At 45.7% G+C, this 19,654-nt stretch overlaps 1 protein-coding gene across 2 annotated transcripts in view; it reads left to right on the forward strand.

Annotated features, from left to right (window-relative positions):
* The window catches only part of NTM (neurotrimin), a 957,218-nt gene that overhangs the window by 278,153 nt on the left and 659,411 nt on the right, over positions 1-19,654 (forward strand). Inside the window, exon 1 of one of the 2 annotated variants that reach the window (XM_040483563.1) lies at positions 6,025-6,097. The exons of the other annotated variant lie outside the window; for it this stretch is intronic. Within the exon in view, the coding sequence (XP_040339497.1) occupies positions 6,040-6,097 (58 nt within the window). The 5' untranslated portion in view covers positions 6,025-6,039. Of the gene's footprint in view, positions 1-6,024; positions 6,098-19,654 lie in introns of those variants that run through there. 2 annotated transcript variants of the gene reach the window in all.

Below are 19,654 nucleotides of genomic sequence, written 5' to 3' on the forward strand. Positions count from 1 at the left end.
ATTTGAAAACCTACTTAGGTTATTCTAATGTGCAGTCAAAGTGGAGAAGTCTAAAAGTGCAGCTGTTGAGAAAAAGGGCTCTCAGATGCTTACCCTACCCCAGAACAACTTCGGCTGCTATGCTTTTTTGTTTTGTAGAATTCTTAGCAATTTCCAGACATTTTCACAGTCATTAAGGAAAAGATGCTAATTAGTAACATGTAAGCTGGCACCTCTCACCTTCCTTTCTGGAGACATCTCACAGATAAATAGGCAATGTTTAGCCAGGCGAGGTCAGTAGCAGTTCCTGGGGCTTGCTGGAAACACAGGGTAGTGGCTGGCACAGCTGGTTTCGCATAGGTGGCTGTGCTCTACCGCTTTGTGTCAGAATCACAGAGGGGGCTGCAGGCTTAATGCAGAAAGTGGGTTGTACTGAGCTCAGTCTCAGGCCCTCTCCCCTGACATTGCTTCTCCTCCAGTCCTTATCTAGAAGTGGTGGAAAAAGAAGGGTGGAGCTGATCTGGAATACAATTGAGATCTCTTAGATGTTTAGCACATGATGGTGTCTGATTGTGAAAATCGATAAATATACCTACTGCAAAGAAAAGAAAAATCTACCCAGCCAAGCTCTGTGTGAAGCAATGAAGGGAAAGGAAAAAGCATTACTCAGAGGAATTCTGGTCTCCAACAGAAACCTCAGGACAGCATAAATCCAGTTTCCTTCTGACAGGCTGGCACCAGATTCATTGTCCATCTTGGCATGTGCCCCATCTCACCATGGACATGTTTCCTAGCTCTTGGGAAGCCCTCCTCCCCCATCCTAGGACAGAATGTGAGAACACATGAGCCAGAGACTTTCCACTATTCCTTATGCATTCACCAGAAACCAGCTAACATTTCCTTGGGCCTCAGTTTTCCCACCAACAGAGTGTTAGTAGCAGACCTCTCTCTCCAGAGCTTGGAGAAAATGTGGGTAGGAGAGGTAGAATTTGCATTTCACCAGTGTTCTGTGTCAGAGAAGAAGAGAACATAGAAAAAAGTCTGAGAGGTTCCACCCCACCTCCATCCCATTTGGACAGCTGGCTGGAAAAGAAGTTTAAGATCCATCCCACTGCATTTTAGAACACTTACCTAAACATACTGTACATCTAGGTACATCTACATAATTTTTCTACCTAAATAGACTCAAAAGCAATCCTCATTTCTTTTCCTTCCAGCAATATAATGGGGACTGTGATATGTACCTCTGAACTAAGAGAATATCTGCAGATCTGTAGGAGTCATACCCCCAGTGGCATGGACAGAGATGGGGGATGACACAGATCGTTGACCATACATGGCCTGTTGCAGAGGTGCTGTTGATGGTCACAGAGCACGGATGTGGCATCAGGGCTCATGTGGATGGATTTGCAGATTCCCAGTGGTATAGAAAAGCAGTGTGGGTGTAAGGGGAGGAGAAGAGGGACACTGTTGAGCTCTCGATCCAAACACTTTCCTTTGCATTCTATCTCCTTAGAAGGCTCAGAAGCCATCAGAGGGAGGGTGTAAGAAAAGCTAGTCTTGGCTCAAGATCAGAGCCAGTATGGGGCCTAAGTTTGGAGTAAATATGCAACTGTCAGTTAAACCTTTCTCCTGGGAGTGCCTGGCTGGCTCAAGATCAGCATGAGACTCTTGATCTTGGGGTCATGCCCCACATTGGCTGTAGGTACATATCAACATAGGTATAGATATAGTTGATATAGATATATAGATATACATAAACCCTTCTCCTGGAAGATGACCAACTTCTATGAAAGTACTTGAACTACATTTTGATGTGTACATTTCAAATTTGCTGAGTGCTCTGTGCTCTATGATGGGCATCCTTTCTTAACTCTCAAAGTCTTAGGAGATTTCCTGGCTGTGGGACTGAATGGGTTACCTGGCCATACTTCATGCTCACTGTTATAGTCAGGAATGGAGATCTAGAGAAGTAGAGCCTCTTCAGTTAAAATCATTTTGCACAGTTAGGCTGTCACTCCTTGCAGTTTTACGATGGCCCTATAAAGAGCAGCCAAACAACAACAACAACAAAAACAACAACAACAACAACAACAACGGAATGGATAGGGCTTGTAGTGCCTTGAGTGGGCACTGAATGTTAAGTCAGCCTCATCTGCAGAGTGAGTTCCTGTCTGGGTTCCCAGCTCTTCACAAAGGTGGGCATCTGACCCCTGCCTGCGGACATGTCAGCTTCAAGAATTCCATGGCAGAGGTGCTCTGCAGTGCAAGCAGGGACTAACCAAAGGCCATCTTGTCCTTACCTTGGAAATATGGGGGACAGAAGGTGGTCAGCAGATTTTTAATGCAGCATTGCAGTGGGAACAGCTGAAAAAGGGCCAGCGTCTTCTTTGAAGTGTTCCCTGATAGTCTCCAAGGAATTCCAGGTTTTTTTTTCTTTTATATTATTCTCAGCACCCAAATGAAAGATATGGGTGCCCTGTCCTCCAATAGCACCCTGTGACTGCCCCTGTCCTGTCAGCTCTGATGTCATATTATGACTCAGCGACTCCTCGTCTGTTTTCCCTCTAGACTCGAAAAAGACAGGGATCATAGCTTTCATCTCTGCAGTCCCAGAGCCATGACAGTATCTAGTCTACAGAGATCCACAATTTCTTATCTGCAATTCCAAATTCCAAAGGTCTGGAAACCTAAAGTTTTCTTATAACTCATTTTGCAGTAAAGTCTGGGCTAGGTATGGCCAAGTTTGCAAAGCCACAATGTGGTAGAGGAGAAACAACAGGTCTCTCATAAACGGCCCAAGAGAAGAAGTGCTAAAAGCCACTGAAAACAGCAAGCGGTTTGGTGCAGAGAAAGTCAAGCACTGTGAGGTGAACCAGCATCAGAGGGCATAGCACGGAAGCTGGGCTTAAATGTTAGATATGATTCCCAAAGATGAGGGGGAAGAACACATGGGCCAGCATTTCTGCCTCTCTGAGTATTTCCCAAACTTTCTATATTCCTCTCTTCTCTTGAAGGTTTTAAGTTCTCCCAGGGTTGAGACTCGAGTCCCATTTTCTCATGCCCTCGACGTGGGCCAGAAAAAGGCACTGTGAAGACTACTGTGGGGATGGTACAAAGAACATGCCGTCATCCCCCAGAATTCCCCTGTTCTGTTGGAAATCATTCTGGGCCTTGCACATACATCGTAATCAAGAATATTTTCTTGAAAAAATGAAAACCTAAGGAGTGTGACTTTTTTAATTAATAAACTTTAATTTTTAGAGCAGTCTTAGGCTTTAACAAAATTGAGCAGAAACTACAGAGATTTCCCACACAAACTCACCCCCCAAGTCGTCCAAGGATTGCAGTTAATGCACCTACATTGACATGCCATTATTGTAATGCTTATTTGTTCTTCCTTAAAAGTGATAATGGAGGAGTGCCAGGGTGGCTCAGTCAGTTGAGCTTCCCTAGGGCTTCGGCTCAGGTCATTATCTCACAATTCGCAAGTTCGAGCCCCATATCAGGTCTGCGGCTGTCAGCACAGAACTTGCTTTGGATCCTCCGTCCCCCTCTCTCTGCCCCTCTCCTACTTTCATGAGCACTTGCTGTCTCTCAAAAAATAAATAAACATAGGGGCGCCTGGGTGGCGCAGTCGGTTGGGCGTCCGACTTCAGCCAGGTCACGATCTCGCGGTCCGTGAGTTCGAGCCCCGTGTCGGGCTCTGGGCTGATGGCTCAGAGCCTGGAGCCTGTTTCCGATTCTGTGTCTCCCTCTCTCTCTGCCCCTCCCCCGTTCATGCTCTGTCTCTCTCTCTGTCCCAAAAATAAATAAACGTTGAAAAAAAATTTAAAAAAATAAATAAATAAATAAATAAACATTAAAAAAAGTGATAATGGAGGCAGACAGACACCGTTCCCTCCAGATCTGATTCAACACCTCTCTCTTTCCTGCCCCCATGTACAGGTTCTTGGTCTACTGAGAAACTTGCCCAGCTGCAAAGCGGCAGAGCAGAGATGGAACAGGATTACAAGCTTTGAAAGGTGTAAACACTGAGAAGGCAGAGAAATCATTCCTGTGCAACAGAGGGAAACTCGTAGGCATAGATATTAAGGATGGAAAAAAAGCCTACAAGATCAATTCCCTCCCTCAGGGCTCAGAGGAGGGGAAGTAATCAAGGCGCACTAGCTCCTGCCTTCTCATTCACTGGGGAAAACAAAAGTCACACATTCCTTACCAGCTGCCCTGGGCAGCTGAAACCCAGTGTTCTCAGTCTCTCTCCATGAGTGCAGCCCAAGGACAGCAGTGCCGAACACCACAGCCTTAAAACTATTTGCTCTTTATAGTTTACAAAGCACATTTAAAGTATCACTCAGCCTTGCAGCATCCCAGTGGTGTATGCAGGGTGTTTACAAGTCTCCCCAGCTCACAGAAGCAGCTGCTGGTGACCCAGCAAGGGGACTCTTTGCATTGGGTGAGAGGCAGAGACAAACCACAGCCTGGGATGCTGGGCCTGGTTTCCCACAGGGCATGTCGGGGAGCTGCATATCACTCCCAGGATCCCCTGGCCACAGACTGTGATAAGACCAAATCAGTTACCCTTAGTATAAGATCCATACAAAACAGCAGGGACAGAGCCATCCTTCTGAAGTAGGGGGCTTTAACTCGTGTGCAAGAAGAAGAATATCTGAATGAAATCATTTTAGGAAAAGCCTAAGCATGGCCTTTCACTATGGACAGTCTCCTAGTTTTTAATATCAGAATGTGGTCATAAATCTCCAAGAGGAGAAGAAGGAGGCAGACTTTCCTGAAAATATTTGACCACGATTCCATTTTTCGCAGAGCATCCTAAGCCAGCATCTCTTTGGGGGGTGTAGTATTAAACCTGGTCATATGGAGGACACGTGGTTATTTTTCAATTCAACAACCTTCAGCTCTGGGGTGTCCTCCACAGAGGTTCTCAGAGAAGCTTGGGGCAGAAAAAACCACAAAACTGAAATCTCCAAGAAGAGGCTAAAAAGAGCTGAGTTATTCAGGCATAAAAATAAAAAGATACTGGCAGGCCACTGAAATCAATTTTAAACTATTTAGCACATTAGGGGACTGTGAGGGGCTGTTCTTGAAGCAGAAAGCTGAAGCCCAGCTTCCCCTGTGGCAGAGGGACGTGGGGGACCCACAGGGCTGTGGGGAGCCTGTGGTGTGAAGAACATGAGCCTTTGAGATCAGAAACCCAGTAAGGTGTGGATCCACCATCCTGCAGTTCTCAGACAGAGGGTCTCCTAGAACAAACATGGACCAAATTGGATCCCACTTTGAAGCAGGGGAGAGAGAAAATGACCCAGGCCATTCACACTGGCCCTAAGCAAATTCTGTAGAAGCAGATCTGAACTGCGAGTAGTACTAAGGTGACACCATGGATGCTGTGTGACAAAGCAGGGGATAGAAACCTTACACGAGTTCATTCCGACAAGAAGGAGTGATGGGGAGCCAGGAGAGGGAGAGAGAGGAGAAAGTCTTAGAACCTGGGCCATTTGAAAAGGTCCCAGAGCTGCAGATGGAGAGTCACCCTGTGGGGACTGCGACCTCCCTCCTGAATAGGCAATGATCAGCTTCGACCCCAGGTCACCAAGGCCCTGCTTGAGAGAAAAGAGGCTCCACACACCTCACAACTTCAGTGCCCATGCCCGAAGTTCCCCCCTGGTGTATAAGGTCTGCATCTCCCCAGTTCCTTCCTGACCTTTCCTCAATGAAGAGAGGGAGCAAGCAGTGGGAGGTGAGGGTGGAGGAGAGGGGCAGCAAGCGGCCACAAAACAAAAGGAAAATCATGAAGGGGAGGATGGGCTCTGGGGATGGGCTTCTTGCAAAATCTCGCGTTTCATTAAATATAGAAAGGTAGGATGAAAAGATAATATTCACTCATTGTTACAGTTTCAAAGTAAGAGGCTGGCCTTGATTTCAAAGAACTTGTATGTAATGTGATGCATGGCTTTCTCTTCTGTCTCTCTTTTTATAGGTAAGTGACATTTCATTCTGCTCATCCCCAAGGCAAAGTTGGATGTTTTTAAAGTGGAAAAAAAAATGAGCGGAAAAAGAAACGGGGAAGGTGGGAAGAGGTGGCAGTCGAGGGGCAGCAAAGGTAGGTGCCCACTGAATTCATCATCCCTTTGCACAGACAGGCGAGGGGGAGGCTTGTCCCCCAGAGTCTGTGGTGAATGCCTTTCCTGAGGACGAGAGGTCCCGGTCATGGTTGTGGCTTTTGAGATGGGAGACACCTTTGCTCTTGGAAAGAGGTCGGTCTCCAAGGGGTTTTTCTCTGGTGAAGTTTTGATTCTAAAATGAGTTGGACTTTTGTGTCTGATGTGATGATTCAGCTACTTGGCTGTGCGTTGCCAGTAGAGGAAGTAGGGGAAAAATGTGTTTACAGCTGGAGAGGCCGAAGTAAAACTTTGGAACATTAGGAATTGGAAGATGATCATTTCTGTCACGATCTGACTACAAATGGTACGGCAATTTTTGGACAGAAAGGAGATCTGTGGAATTTGTGGGGAAATGGAGGTCCTCTGGTACGTTAACAATCATTTACTTAATGTTAAGGTGTGTCTAATTGTTGTGGGTGTACTTTTCTGTGTCTGCCTGGTCACTAAGGCTAAAATAGCACTTAGTTCCTCCTTAGTGTGAAGCAAGAGTGGCTTTCTAAATCTAGAGGCTAATTTGTCCTTATAGTGTCCTTACTTCTTCTTGGTCATTCAAGGAAGCCATTTTGAAGTTCAAGAGTAATTTGGGTTTTCCACTATTCTGAAATTCCATTGCTCTCCCTTAAGAGTAAAGCAGAGGTGCTTTTATTTTTCCTGTCATTTGCAGAAGATCCCCTGAAGTAATTGACTGATGGCTCTGCCCACAAGTATTTGTTATTTTCTTTGAGAAAGAGAAACAAATGTAAAACATTCTATTTAACAGTCTATAAATCTAGACTGGGAACATAAAACTCCATTCTATAAAAAATATTTAAAATGTGCCCTCTCTTCTGTCCTATTAAGGGACATAAACAATTAATTGGAGGATGGGTCGGTAGGAAGGGGGGAAAGATAGAAACAACTTCAATCTGTGCCAAAGACCTCAGAGAAGATCTCACCCACACAAAAGAGGCAAATCTGTAGACATTAGGAATTTTAAAAAGAGGAAAAAATACCAGAATTGTTATTAAAGGTGTTTAATTCCATTTCTAAAATTCACATACACACATATTCCTTAAATTCTCTTTTCCTCAATTTCAACAAAGAGGGAAAAAAGCTCAAAACCCAACTTTCTCCTCTGAAATGGGAGAAAGCTCATTGTGTTTGGAAAATCACAATGTGGTCATATGGACCACAAAACCTCTCTTTAATCTCTTTTCATGATGTCATATCCCAAGCTTGGGGTCTTTTATTATATTTTCACGGAATATGTGGTGACTCCTATTATATTTCCATGGCTTCAGACAGGACTGGGGATGCTTCTTCTTACTGGCCCTGCAAAATGGAGGGAATTAACTGCCATCTATCTGGGTCCCAGTCCAAGCAAGAGCTCTGCACACATCCCAGTCTGCTTTGAAAATGAAGAAAACCTGCAACCAAGAGGCAATCTGAGAATTTTGCCCAATGGGACCCAAGGAGATAGGGGTCTTAGCCATAAGGCTTTCTGTAGCCCCTTTATTATCAACTGTAGGTTTCTCTTTGCTACCTTTGGATCGAGGTTGATTGAGTCCTTGATTTAGTTGGAAGATTCATAATTTTTTAGAATTCATCAACAGAATAAAGCTGCAATACAATTTGTTCCTTGTCTTCAAATAAGGAGCTGGATGGTGAGGGGAGGGGTAGCATTTTCTCCAGGGCTTCTCCTTTGGACACCACAGCATGCCCTGTCAGCTCAGAGGTGGGGGCATTGCCAGGCCCAGGTTATTGTAATAGATGGGAATGGATGCTTTGGAATTTCCTATTAATAAGGAGGTAACAGAGTATATGTTAATTTTACATGAAAAAATTTCCACAGAGTATATAGGCAAGTACATGGGCACGTCTGAATAGTTTTAGTACACTGCAATTCTCAAACTATGAGAATAAAATTCTATTTGCACCTACCTTACCAACAACACATTCTCTAGGATCACTGTGCCCTGTGGAACAGGAGGACAAATGGGTAGAGCTTGCACACTCATACATCCCAAAGCACACCACCACTTGCAAGTACTCATACACTCAAATGCATATTTTTAGATGCAAACACACAAAGCTGTGATTTTGCTGTTGAAAGGTGACAAGGAGCAAAGACCTTTCTCAGAATCAGATCTGCCTTCTCACTATTGTTTCCCAAGACAAGTACAAGGATGATCTGTTTCATTCCCCCCCCCCCCCTTCTATCAAATGCCTTGCCCAGCCACTGTGTTTCACTTCACAGCTTGGATGCTGAAAGCACCAGGCTCTTCATTTGCCTTGGAATCCATCAATCTGGCAGTTTCCCCAGTTTCAATGCCCCAGGTTGGCACAGTTAATCATGTGGGGTCCAACATTGATCTTCCTTCCTCTGTTTTTCTCTCCTCTCTGGGTTCTATGGCCTTCCCTGACCCTTCTGTCTGTACCAGTTCTGGCCTGGGCAGAGGGCCAGACTGTCTGATAGAATTCGTGTTTCTTGGGCACTAGGATCACTGGGTTTCAGGAAGTGGCAGTGAGCACAAGCTACTACAGACTGAAACAAAGGACTTATCGAATTCCACAAGCCCAGCCTTCTCCCACCCCCGCAAAGCCTGCTTTGGAGACTGCTGAAATTCTCACTCTTCAGGCAAGGAACATTTTGCTATATTTCTTTAAAACTAACCTTTACTGAGTTTTAGATACCATGCTAACCAACACACACACACACACACACACACACACACACACACACACACACACAGATCCACACACATTCACACATATTTTGTTTTCAAAACAATCCTGTGATGTTGGTTTTATCATCCTCTTTTTATAAACAAGGAAATTAAGGCTTAATGAAATGAGATGATTTGCCCAAGGTTGCTTGATCTTGAAGCCTGAATTTGAATATGTATGTCTCCTACTCTGATACCCCTGCTCTTATTCTCTTGTCTCCCACCCATACTGCCTGCATTATCTCAGAAGAGCAGAAGGTAACAGGGAAGGGAAGTTGTTCAACCATGCTGGGATTGCTCCTGTCTAGCTGTTTCAATCAACCAAACTCCTGGTCATGAAGGCAGCCTCTGGACTGTGCTATGGAGCATCCAGCAAAGGCAGATGAAGAAGAACTGGGTGAGGGCCTAGAAAGACTTGGGTTTGAGGCCTGCATGTGCCATGAATTTGCTTTGTGTCCTGAGGCAATTGATTTAATTCTTTGAGCCTCTTACATCATGACAAAGACATAGGAAGTATAATACTGTTTCATAAGCTTAATAGGAGACCAACTCAGAGAATACTATCTAAGAAAGCTCTTACTGTCATTACCCAATGACCCCTCTCACTCTGGCCTCCCCAAATCTCTAAGTCAGTTCTTGATTTTTCTGACGAGGCCTAGAATCTTTGCCAAAAGTAAGGAATAGTTCTTGGCAGCTTTCTGAGTCTTCTCTTCCTTTCAATACCAGGCCTAGGGGAGAGCAAAGTGAGCCTGCCAATCACTCAGACCCATGCAGGCCCCAGGAAATGACACTGCCTCTCTCCCCACCTGCCTACTCCCAGGTGCCCAGCACCAAATGAACAATGCAGGCCACACATTTCCATCCCATGTTGCTTCTTGGTATTTGTGAATTTGATCAGGTTACTAGAACAACCAAAACCAAGTGGATTTGAGATGTAATTCATTATCCCCAAAGACCAAAGGTTATCAAATGTAGTTAGTGAGAAGGTGATTATTGCTCTCTTATTCTTTCTGATTTCAACATTTTTTTTTCACCAGCAACATTGAAAAGCCACTCTTTTACATTGCTTACCAACCCTTAATGGCCGATTCAAAGGAGAGAAGCTGAACAAAGTAACTAGGAGCACTCAGCACATCCTTGGAGCTTGTGTGGCTTACTTGAAACTCCCATAACTGATGCCCTTCATGTATTTCTTCAGCACCGGGGACAGAACCCATGTAACTACTTTCTGTGGACAATGTCTGGGTGCACCACAGGCAGCTGGGAACACTACTCTCTAAGTGCTTCCTGTGTTTGCCAGTGGCGTTCACACAATCCCTCCTGTCCCTCAGGGAAATTAAGAAGGGATCTCCTCTTAAGACTGACAGCTGCTTTGTCTTACCCATCCTTTCTACACCTCATCTCTGGAGTGAGTTATCTTAATCCTGACATTTTCCCAACCATTCATGGTAAAAGCCTTTTTTTTTTTTTTTTTTTTTGTACTGAAGGGTGAAAAATATTTCAGGTACACAGTGATTACATAGATGTGAAAAGCCAATATAGATCCCATGGCAAATGAAGGATAAAGGGCTTTATCTAAACTACTAGGACACTGTTTGGGAGCTGATTTGTGTCCCCTCCAAAATACATATGGTGAAGCCCTTACTCCAGTACCATAGGATGTGACTGTATTTGAAGAAAAAACCTTTAAGGAGGTAATAAGGGGAAAGTAAGGTCATAGGTGTGGGTCTTCTGATTGGTGTCTTTATAAGAAGAGATTTGGACACAGACACACACAGAGGAAAGACCATGTAAGGACACAAAGAAAACATGACCATTAATAAGCCAAACAGAGAAGCTTCAGAATGAAACCAACCTTCCAGACACCTTGATCTTAGACTTCTAGGCTCCAGAACTAAGAGACAATAAGCTTCTGTTGTTTAAATCTCCCAGTCTGCTATGCTTTGTTATGACATCCTGTGCAGACTAACAGAGTCACAGTGAGTTCATTGCGATAAGCACGAGTGTCTGGGAACATGCAGAGGCTCCAGTGGGCTACAGAAAGAAAGCAGGCTTGCATGTCCAATCTTTGCACTGCCATATTTTGCTTGTTCTTTGGCAAGTTACCATTTGGATCCTAAATTTCCTTATCTGTACAATGGGTATGATATATATCTCACTATATTGTGAGAATTAATTGAGATAATGAATAACAAATATTGTCAGACTCTGAGTGTTCAATATCTAGTTTTCTAACTCTTACTATTTCTCTTAATAACATAGGAATAAATGTGACTTTAAAAAAATATTTATTTTGAGAGAGAGAAAGAGAGTGAGGGAATGGGTGAGGGGCAGATCGAGAAGGGGAGAGAGAATCCCAAGCAGGCTCCGCTCTCAGTGCAGAGCCCAACATGGGGCACAGACCCATGACCATGAGATCATAACCTGAGCCAAAAGCAAGAGTCAGATGCCAATCAACTGAGCCACCCAGGTGTCCCAGAAAAAATGTGATTTTCAGTGTGCACCAGGTATTATGCTAAATGCTCGTCCAGTGTACTTCATTTGACCTAGTCATTTTTTCTCCTGGTTATTGAAGACAAGTCTGTTCTCAGAACTCTGTGCTGGAGCTGTTGAAGTCAGCAACCTGCTGGCCAGGTGAAGTCCTGTACTTCCTACCTGCCCTGACTGATATTTGTCAGCACTAAGCCTTACTGGCTTGGGGATAAGGACTGCCTTGGGTGCCCACTCATGAGAGGTCCAGACTTCCTTTCCTGGGCTGCCTCATCTCCAACCATCTGTAGGTGTTCCTCTATTTCACTGAAATGCACGGTTACAAACCACTGAGACCAAACTCTAAGGATTCCCTTATAATGATTTACATCACTGAAGACAAGATTAGTGACCATGACAATATAACACACCAGAACACGAAGACTGAAGAACAGGGTTACAAACTATTCTGCCAATGTCCTGTATATTTGGACATAGAGCTTTGCCTAAAATGGACTCCTCCTGCCTAGCCTAAATGTACAGTTGATCCCACAATGAAGAAACATCCTTGGCAAACACACACAGATCTGAAATCCTGAAATAAGAGAAGCTCCAGACCTCCAAGCAGAGGCTGACTGAAAGCCAAGAAGTTCTAGTTGACATTCCCATTGTGTGTTCACCAATGACACAGCCCTTGGCTTTTCAGGCCCACAAACAGACAGAAACAGTTCAATGAACATGGCCAGCCTCTTGGTGACAGACTCACAGAATTATACTCACAAAAAGTTGATGGACACACCAGAATTCTGATTGAATAACTTACTATGGGGAGGACATACCTTTCCAGAGATTGCTGCTATCGACTATTCTGGAAGCTGAGTTATTGACAAGCTTCTTGGTGGGGAAAGATCTAGAGTAGAGGTTCTCAGATATTTTCTGCCCCAACATATCTGAGAAATACAGCCCTCCTCCACCATTGGTGACCATATCTAGAGCCAGTGTAATTTTCCATTAGGGGCTTACCAGAGGATCTCAGCTAGGATGGAGAACTTTGATTGGTCTCTCACATCATGCCATTACCTTGGTTTAGAACCACAATGCTAGAAGGTGAGTGGGTCTTAGCTTATTCCTTCTTGCCATCCCACCTCTTTGTCTCACTTACCATTCCTTAATTTAAGAGTGTCATCCTGGGGCGCCTGGGTGGCGCAGTCGGTTAAGCGTCCGACTTCAGCCAGGTCACGATCTCGCGGTCCGTGAGTTCAAGCCCCGCATCAGGCTCTGGGCTGATGGCTCAGAGCCTGGAGCCTGTTTCCGATTCTGTGTCTCCCTCTCTCTCTGCTCCTCCCCCGTTCATGCTCTGTCTCTCTCTGTCCCAAAAATAAATAAACGTTGAAAAAAAAATTAAAAAAAAAAAAAAAGAGTGTCATCCTTTTTCCTTTAAAGAAGAGGACCCTGGGGCGCCTGGGTGGCGCAGTCGGTTAAGCGTCCGACTTCAGCCAGGTCACGATCTCGCGGTCCGTGAGTTCGAGCCCCGCGTCAGGCTCTGGGCTGATGGCTCAGAGCCTGGAGCCTGTTTCTGATTCTGTGTCTCCCTCTCTCTCTGCCCCTCCCCCATTCATGCTCTGTCTCTCTCTGTCCCAAAAATAAATAAAAACGTTGATAAAGAAGAGGACCCTTGGGAGATCTGGGTGGTGCAGTTGGTTAAGTATCTGACTCTTGATCTTGGCTTAGCCATGGTCTCACAGTTCTTGAGTTGAAGCCCTGCATTAGGCTCAGTGCTGATGAGGTGGGACCCGCTTGGGATTCTGTCTCTCTTTCTTGGGAAAGCCTTCCCAGTCCCCAAGCTAGGTCACAGCCCCAGGATCAACTCTTTTCCCTCAGTGAATTTGTCTTGATTTATACTTACTCATTCATTGGTGATTTGATGGCTTCCTGGCAAAAGACTAGTAGCCCCATAACAGCAGACACTGGAGCTGCTTTTGCTCTCCATGGTCTGCCCAACACCTGGAACAGTATAGGTACCAATTCTGCTCATGGAGTGACTCGGACATGTCACTGTCCCACAGCAGTGCACTCCTTCCTGGAACAGGGTTAGAGCAGGAGTGAAATATCTCTGGGCAACCATTTCAGGAAGGACACAGCTAGGTTCCTGTCTGTGCTTAACTGAGGTTGAAGGAGCTCATTCCGACCTCAAGAAGTTAAGTAGTTCCCAATTCTGACCTCTTTCTAGAACCACTGGGGAAACTTTTAAAAACACTAGTGTCCTTGCCCCATGCCCAGAGACTCCACTCAAATGCTCTGGTAGGTCTGGGCTTCCTCAGGTGTTTCCACATACAGCCAAGCTTAGGAGACCCTGCTTGAAGACATTCCCTTTTCTGCCTTCATGTGAGCTTTGATTAGCTTAATTCCCAAGGGCACCTTTTTTTCCCCAACTTCTTGTCATTGCACACTGTGCAAAACACTTTTGGTGCTTCATGTACCTTGATCTTCATAAAAGATAGCTATTGGCATTCCTATTTTGTGGATGAGAAACCACAGCCCAGACAGGTTAAGCATCTTAAGAACACACAGTTCCCACGTAATGAGGCAGAATTTGAACTCATGTCTATCTGACTACAGAGCCCAGACAGTACACACTATATCATATCACCTCCCATTCATGCATCTCCTATGGCATTTGCTATCGGGGAGGCCCGACATCCTTAACGATTCCCACATAGTACAAAAACTTGAGAGTTGAAGAAAGGGCAGTGTCTGTGTGGTCACTTCTGAGCAGTGTTGGCCCCTCCTTGTTGAACAGGAGTAAGGTGGAAGGTAAAATGAGACAGAAGCAAAGACTTAAGATAACAAATTTTCCCCCTTCTAATCCCCAATTTTGGACAAACATAGGGCCCAGAAATGAGTGAGGGAATTAAATTAACGAACACAATTTCTCCCTGTCATTGAACTCTGACTAATGAGTCTATTTCTGGGTAATAAGAAGGAGCAGGAAGTGACAAGGCAGTGTAATGAATTAGTGGCCCAGAACCTCGTTAGTCAGAATAATCTTTCCACGAAAGATAAATGATGCAAACATTAATTATAAAGCCAGGGTGGAATGCATCCCATTATTTGGTTTCCTAAGAAATCTATCCCGGTTATTACGAGGCATTTCAAGCAACAATAATAATAACAAAGTCAAGGCTCAGTGAGAGCTCTAACCCCCAGGAGACTCTGTGGTGGTGGGGGCAAGGGGAATCAGCTCTGTTTTCAAAAGGGGCCATTCTTGATCCTGTGAAAGCCAGCTGTGTGCTCCAGATTTTGTTCCAGGACTGATTCCCTGGCCTCGGCCTCTGCAACCTGCAACCTAGCTGTCCCTCCAACTTGGTTATTCAAAGAGGTCCATTCTGGGTCATTAGTTTCAGGTAAGGCCTGGAGTTCAACAGAATTGTCTCCTTCATCAAGAAAAGGAAGCACAAGGCCATGATTTTTGCCAGGAACCCCAGCATCCTGAAAGAAAGGTCAGAGATCAAAACCATGGAGGAAGCAGAGGGTAAGGGGGGGTCAGGCTGTGGAATCCACTAAGTTCAGATCCTGGCTCTGCATATTTGAAAGAGTTGGCTTGTTTCTTCATCAGAGCACTGGTAACAGCGGAGGTATCTGGTTAAGGGGATTGTTTATGAAGATAGGTAAGGTTGCACACAGAAGATACTTAGCAGCTTTTAAGGGTTCAGTGGATGGCATTGATTTTTTTTTTTTTTTAATTTAATGTAGTGCTCAGGGTGTAGAACTGGCAGGCTGTTGGGACATTGAAGGCAGTTCCTTCATAAGGATGGGGAAGGTGAGACAGGCGCAGAGCTACAGTATGGCCAATGTCACACGGTGGGAGACGGGGCACCTGGCCTCCTGCCTCCAGGCTCCTGAGCTTCTGTCATCTCAGGCTGGTTTGTTGCCTGGAATTTTGGTAGGCACCCAGGAGGGAAACGGGGAGAGGGAGGAGGACTTTGCTCGGAACTAAAGAGAAGGCTGAATCGGTAATAAATGTAGTTGCTGAGGCCATTACTTGGGAGAGTAAATAAACCGGAATTAAAAACTATAAAAAAGTACTCAGCAGCATCCTGGTAATAAACTTGCCCATGACTTCACAACGTAGAGGTTCCTCAGCTTCCAAAGATTTTAGCTCTCTCATGGCCACGCGGGGGTCGGGAGTCATTTGCTGCAGGGAGAGGCGCTTGAGTTAGAGGGGCTAAAACACAGCCTCCTTCCAGGTGGCATCTGATTGAAGTGGAGGCTGCTGGCTGCTTTTGTTTTGAAGGTTCTCTTGTTATCTGAATGGCAACTCTTGGGAATGAAAGAGGGGAAAAACAATTAATTGGGAATGAATTTTAATTGTCTCTGACTTCTCATTTGTAGGCGATTAAAAGGAGTCCCCTATTAAGCAATCATTCTGAGATAACGGAAGTCACCCCAAAAGTGCTCCTCTCTCCAGCCTCTTCCCTTTGGGCCCAATCTGGGCCTTTGGGTTTTAAACAAAATGAACCAAATGCAGAAAAGATAGTGGGGGAGGGAATTGTGCTGCCAAAATCTTGTTTTTTTCTTTTTGTTTTTCCTGAAGAACAAATGTCTGTATTTGTTCTGCTGTGGTATTGACTTGGTTCACATTTGGGGAGTGCGGTAGGAAATCTGTGTGGGGGACAGGGCTCAACTGTGTTTGGGCAGCTCATCCACTGCCCACCTGGAACCGAGGCTCCACATGGGGCTGCTTGCAACCACGGAAACAGAGCCTGGCCAGCCAGGACTAAGGGAGGGGGCTTGAGAAAGAATCACCAAGACTTTATCCTCTTCTCCTCCCCACCCTGACTTGTCTCTTGTTGCTCCAAAGGGTCAGGGACCTGAGATTCCTTTTCTTTTTCTTTTAAGCTTTACCAAGGTAGAATTGACAAATAAAAATCATATATACTTAAGGTGTACAATGTAGAATTTGAATACATTGTGAAATAATCCCCAGAATCAAGGTAATCAATGTAGCCATCATCTCCTATAGTTTGATATTCTTTGTGTGTGGTGAGAATACTTAAGATCCAGCCTCTTGGCAGATTGGAAGTATACAACACATATCATTAACTACAGCCACCTTGCTGTTCATACGTCTCCAGGACTTATTCATTGTGCATAACTGAAACTGTATCTTTGGCCAACATCTCCTATTTGCCCCACCATTCTGCTTTCTGTTTCCAGGAGTTTGAACTATTTTGGATATCACTTACAAGTGATCATGCAGGATTTGCCTTTCTTTGTCAGGCTTTTTTCACCTAGCATAATGTTCATAGAGGCACTATTCACAACAGCCAAGATGTAGAAACAACATAAATGTCCATAGATGGATGACTGGAAAAAGAAGATGTGTTAGGTAGACCTGAAATGTGATATTACTCAGCCTTAACAAAGAAGGGAATCCTGCCCTTTGAGACAACATGGATGGACCTGCGGCAGAGAGGTATCACTGTTCTGATGCAGAGCTGGCCAGGGGCACAGCCTACTCTTCATACTTGGCCATTGCTTTTCCCAGGGAAGGTGGAGGGATGTTGTGATGTAGGCTCCAGTGTAGGACCTGAGCCATTGGGGATGCAGGTGAGTCATGGGGCACATAGGTGTCTCAGTCAGCTGAACGTCTGACTGTTGATTTCAGCTCAGGTCATAATCCCAGGGTCATGGGACTGAGCCTGAGTCAGGCTCCGCATAGAGTACTGAGTCTGCTTAAGATTCTCTCTTCCTCTGTCCTCTCCTGGTCTCTTCTCTAATAAATGAATGAATGAATGAATGAATGAATAATTTTTTTTAAAGACCTAGGTGAATGAGACCCAGCCATTCAGTGTAAGAAGTGGGACAGCCTTCCTGTGGTTGTGAACCCCCTCAGTCCCTTCCCTGAGAGCTGTGTAATGTAGACCAGCTAAATCCTAGATGCCAAGGCCCCTGCGGCCCTATGCATGCCAGGGTCTTAGCTCCTTCCCTTTCAGCTCTCCCCATTAGGTGCCCCTCCCTCCCGCTGCTCACCCTCATCTGATAGGTCCCTCTCTTCCTCCTCCTGTGCCATCCCCCTTGCATTCTCCCCTTCATCACCTTCTTCTTACCTTTTCGTTCCCCTGTTTGCTCTCTATATAAAAGTACTAGGAATTCCTCCACAGAAGGCTTGGCTCAAGAATATGCTAGGTGGCTCTTGGCTTCTTGCCTTTCTAGGTATGCTCTCTACTCAGCAACTTTATGGCTGTCAGGGAGCCATCTCTGTCCCCCTTGAGCAGAGTCATAATCAGCCTGGAAGGCCAGTCCCACCTCCTCTGCTCCCCAGGGCTCTATCTGGCTTCTATTCTAACCCCCACCCCCAGCCCATCACTGCACAATTTATTTATGGAGAACCAGCAGCACCTGTCTCCTTCCATCTAAATTACCTGCATATTCAAGGGGATTAATTCATAGCTCCTGCTTGCACTTGCCTTATTAGTTCTGGGCTTTGCAGAGAATATGGTTAAATCAATGCTAACTCTGTGTCTGGGGGAGTGGTGGGATGGGACCTGGCAGGACCCTCCCCTCTCCCTGGGCACCCTCAGCAGACTGGGCATACCTGTGACTTAGCAGAGCAGGCAAATGGCTTGGAGCTCTGTGAAAATCAGCCAAGGGTCAGAGGTGTAAGAAGTTAAGGCCTGGTGCCAATCTGCAGGTCACCCAAGGTTGACAAAGTGCCAATCAACCATACTTGACCAAACACAGGAAAAACATGCCAAAGGGAACTGTGACCCCAGAGCTTGCTCCAGAATGAGGACCTGGGAACCTGGTGGAGGCAGTGATATTTCTTGGTTTGGGAGCTGAGGCCCCTTTGAAGGCCAAGGCCAAGTTTAGGGTCTTGAGAATCCAGTGCCCTTCAACAGTGGTAGTGGCTGGGCTCTGGAGCAGAGGCCCCTGTCCTTGAAGCCCTGGGCTGGCTGGGCTGCTCCCCTGCTGGCACCTCCACTTGCAGCAGATGGTGAAGGCGTGTGCTGGGCACTTCCTGTGCTTTACTCACATGCCCCGATTCCTGTCTCTCTTTCTAAACAAATTGTCTGTTTTCGGAGTGGACCAGACTTTCTGACACCATGCATCCCGGATGATGGGCCTTCTTGGCAGAGGGAGGAGGAGATTGTCTGAGTGTTGCTGGCACAGGAGCCTTGCCTCCTCCCTCACCTTCAGCAGCCCCAGGAGCATGCTATCAAGAGGACACTCTCTGTGCCCTCCATTTGGGAGGCCTGAAAACAGCACAGGGTCGTCAAGACCTACAGGAGCCAGGCAGGGAACTTGGATGAGCAAAGCTCGCCCAGGGGGAGGTGGATGGCGGATGGCAGGTGGTGGTGGACTAGAGCAAATGCACCTCATCTAGAGGCTTTCAGCATTTATTTTAAAGCGAGAGGCTACTTAACAAGACAGACGAATGTGCCAAATTTGGCCTGAGTGCCATGCCACTCTGCAACCCTGAGGAAACCACGCTGGGTGGACACCCCAGACAGCTTGTGTCCCCCACCGCCATCAAGCACCAAAGACTCTCGCTGTGACATGTCTTTGCTCAAGCTGCTCAGTCCAGTCTTCCTGGGATTTCTGCTCCTTCTCTTCTGACCTGCCGCTTCCCAGGCCTCCTCCAGGACCCTGACAGAGCCCAGGGCCTGTCTTTGTTCCTCCAGCGCTATGAGGGCGGTAATCAGGTGGCAGTGTAGACTACCAGCTACAGGAAAGGGACATGATTTCACTTAGGTTTTTAGTTCTTCAGGGATATAATAAGTGCTTAATACAGGTTTATGGAATTGAAATACAGACTGGCCCTGACTGCATCTTCCCAGCACCCCAAAGTAAGGCTTTGTAATTAACTTTTCCCTTAGGACAGTGAAGATCACCATACTTTGGGGTAAGAAGCTACTGCATTATTTGTCAGAAGCCTAATTTTTATATAATAAAAATAAATCTAGACAGGGGGTACCTGGGTGGGTTAGTCAGTTGAGCTCCAGACTTTGGATCAGGGCATGATGAGTTCAAGCCCACTATCGGGCTTGCTGCTATCGGCCTGTCAGCGCAGAGCCCGCTTCAGATCCTCTGACCCCCTCTCTCTGCCCCTCCCTTGCTTGCACTATCTCAAAAATAAACATTAAAATAATAATAATAATAATAAAACAAATCTAAACAGATGAGAAGGCTGGGACGACCAGAGGGAGAGAAGCCCACTGATATTTTTGGTGGTGAATTGTGAGGGCAGCAATGAGCCCAGAAGGTGACTCACAATCCTTCCAGGCTGTCTGCGCTCACGCAAGGCTGGCTGAAGTCACA

The sequence above is a fragment of the Herpailurus yagouaroundi genome, unplaced genomic scaffold, assembly GCF_014898765.1.
Source record: "Herpailurus yagouaroundi ecotype Mexico unplaced genomic scaffold, PumYag 161, whole genome shotgun sequence".
In the NCBI taxonomy this organism is placed as follows: Eukaryota; Metazoa; Chordata; class Mammalia; order Carnivora; family Felidae; genus Herpailurus; species Herpailurus yagouaroundi.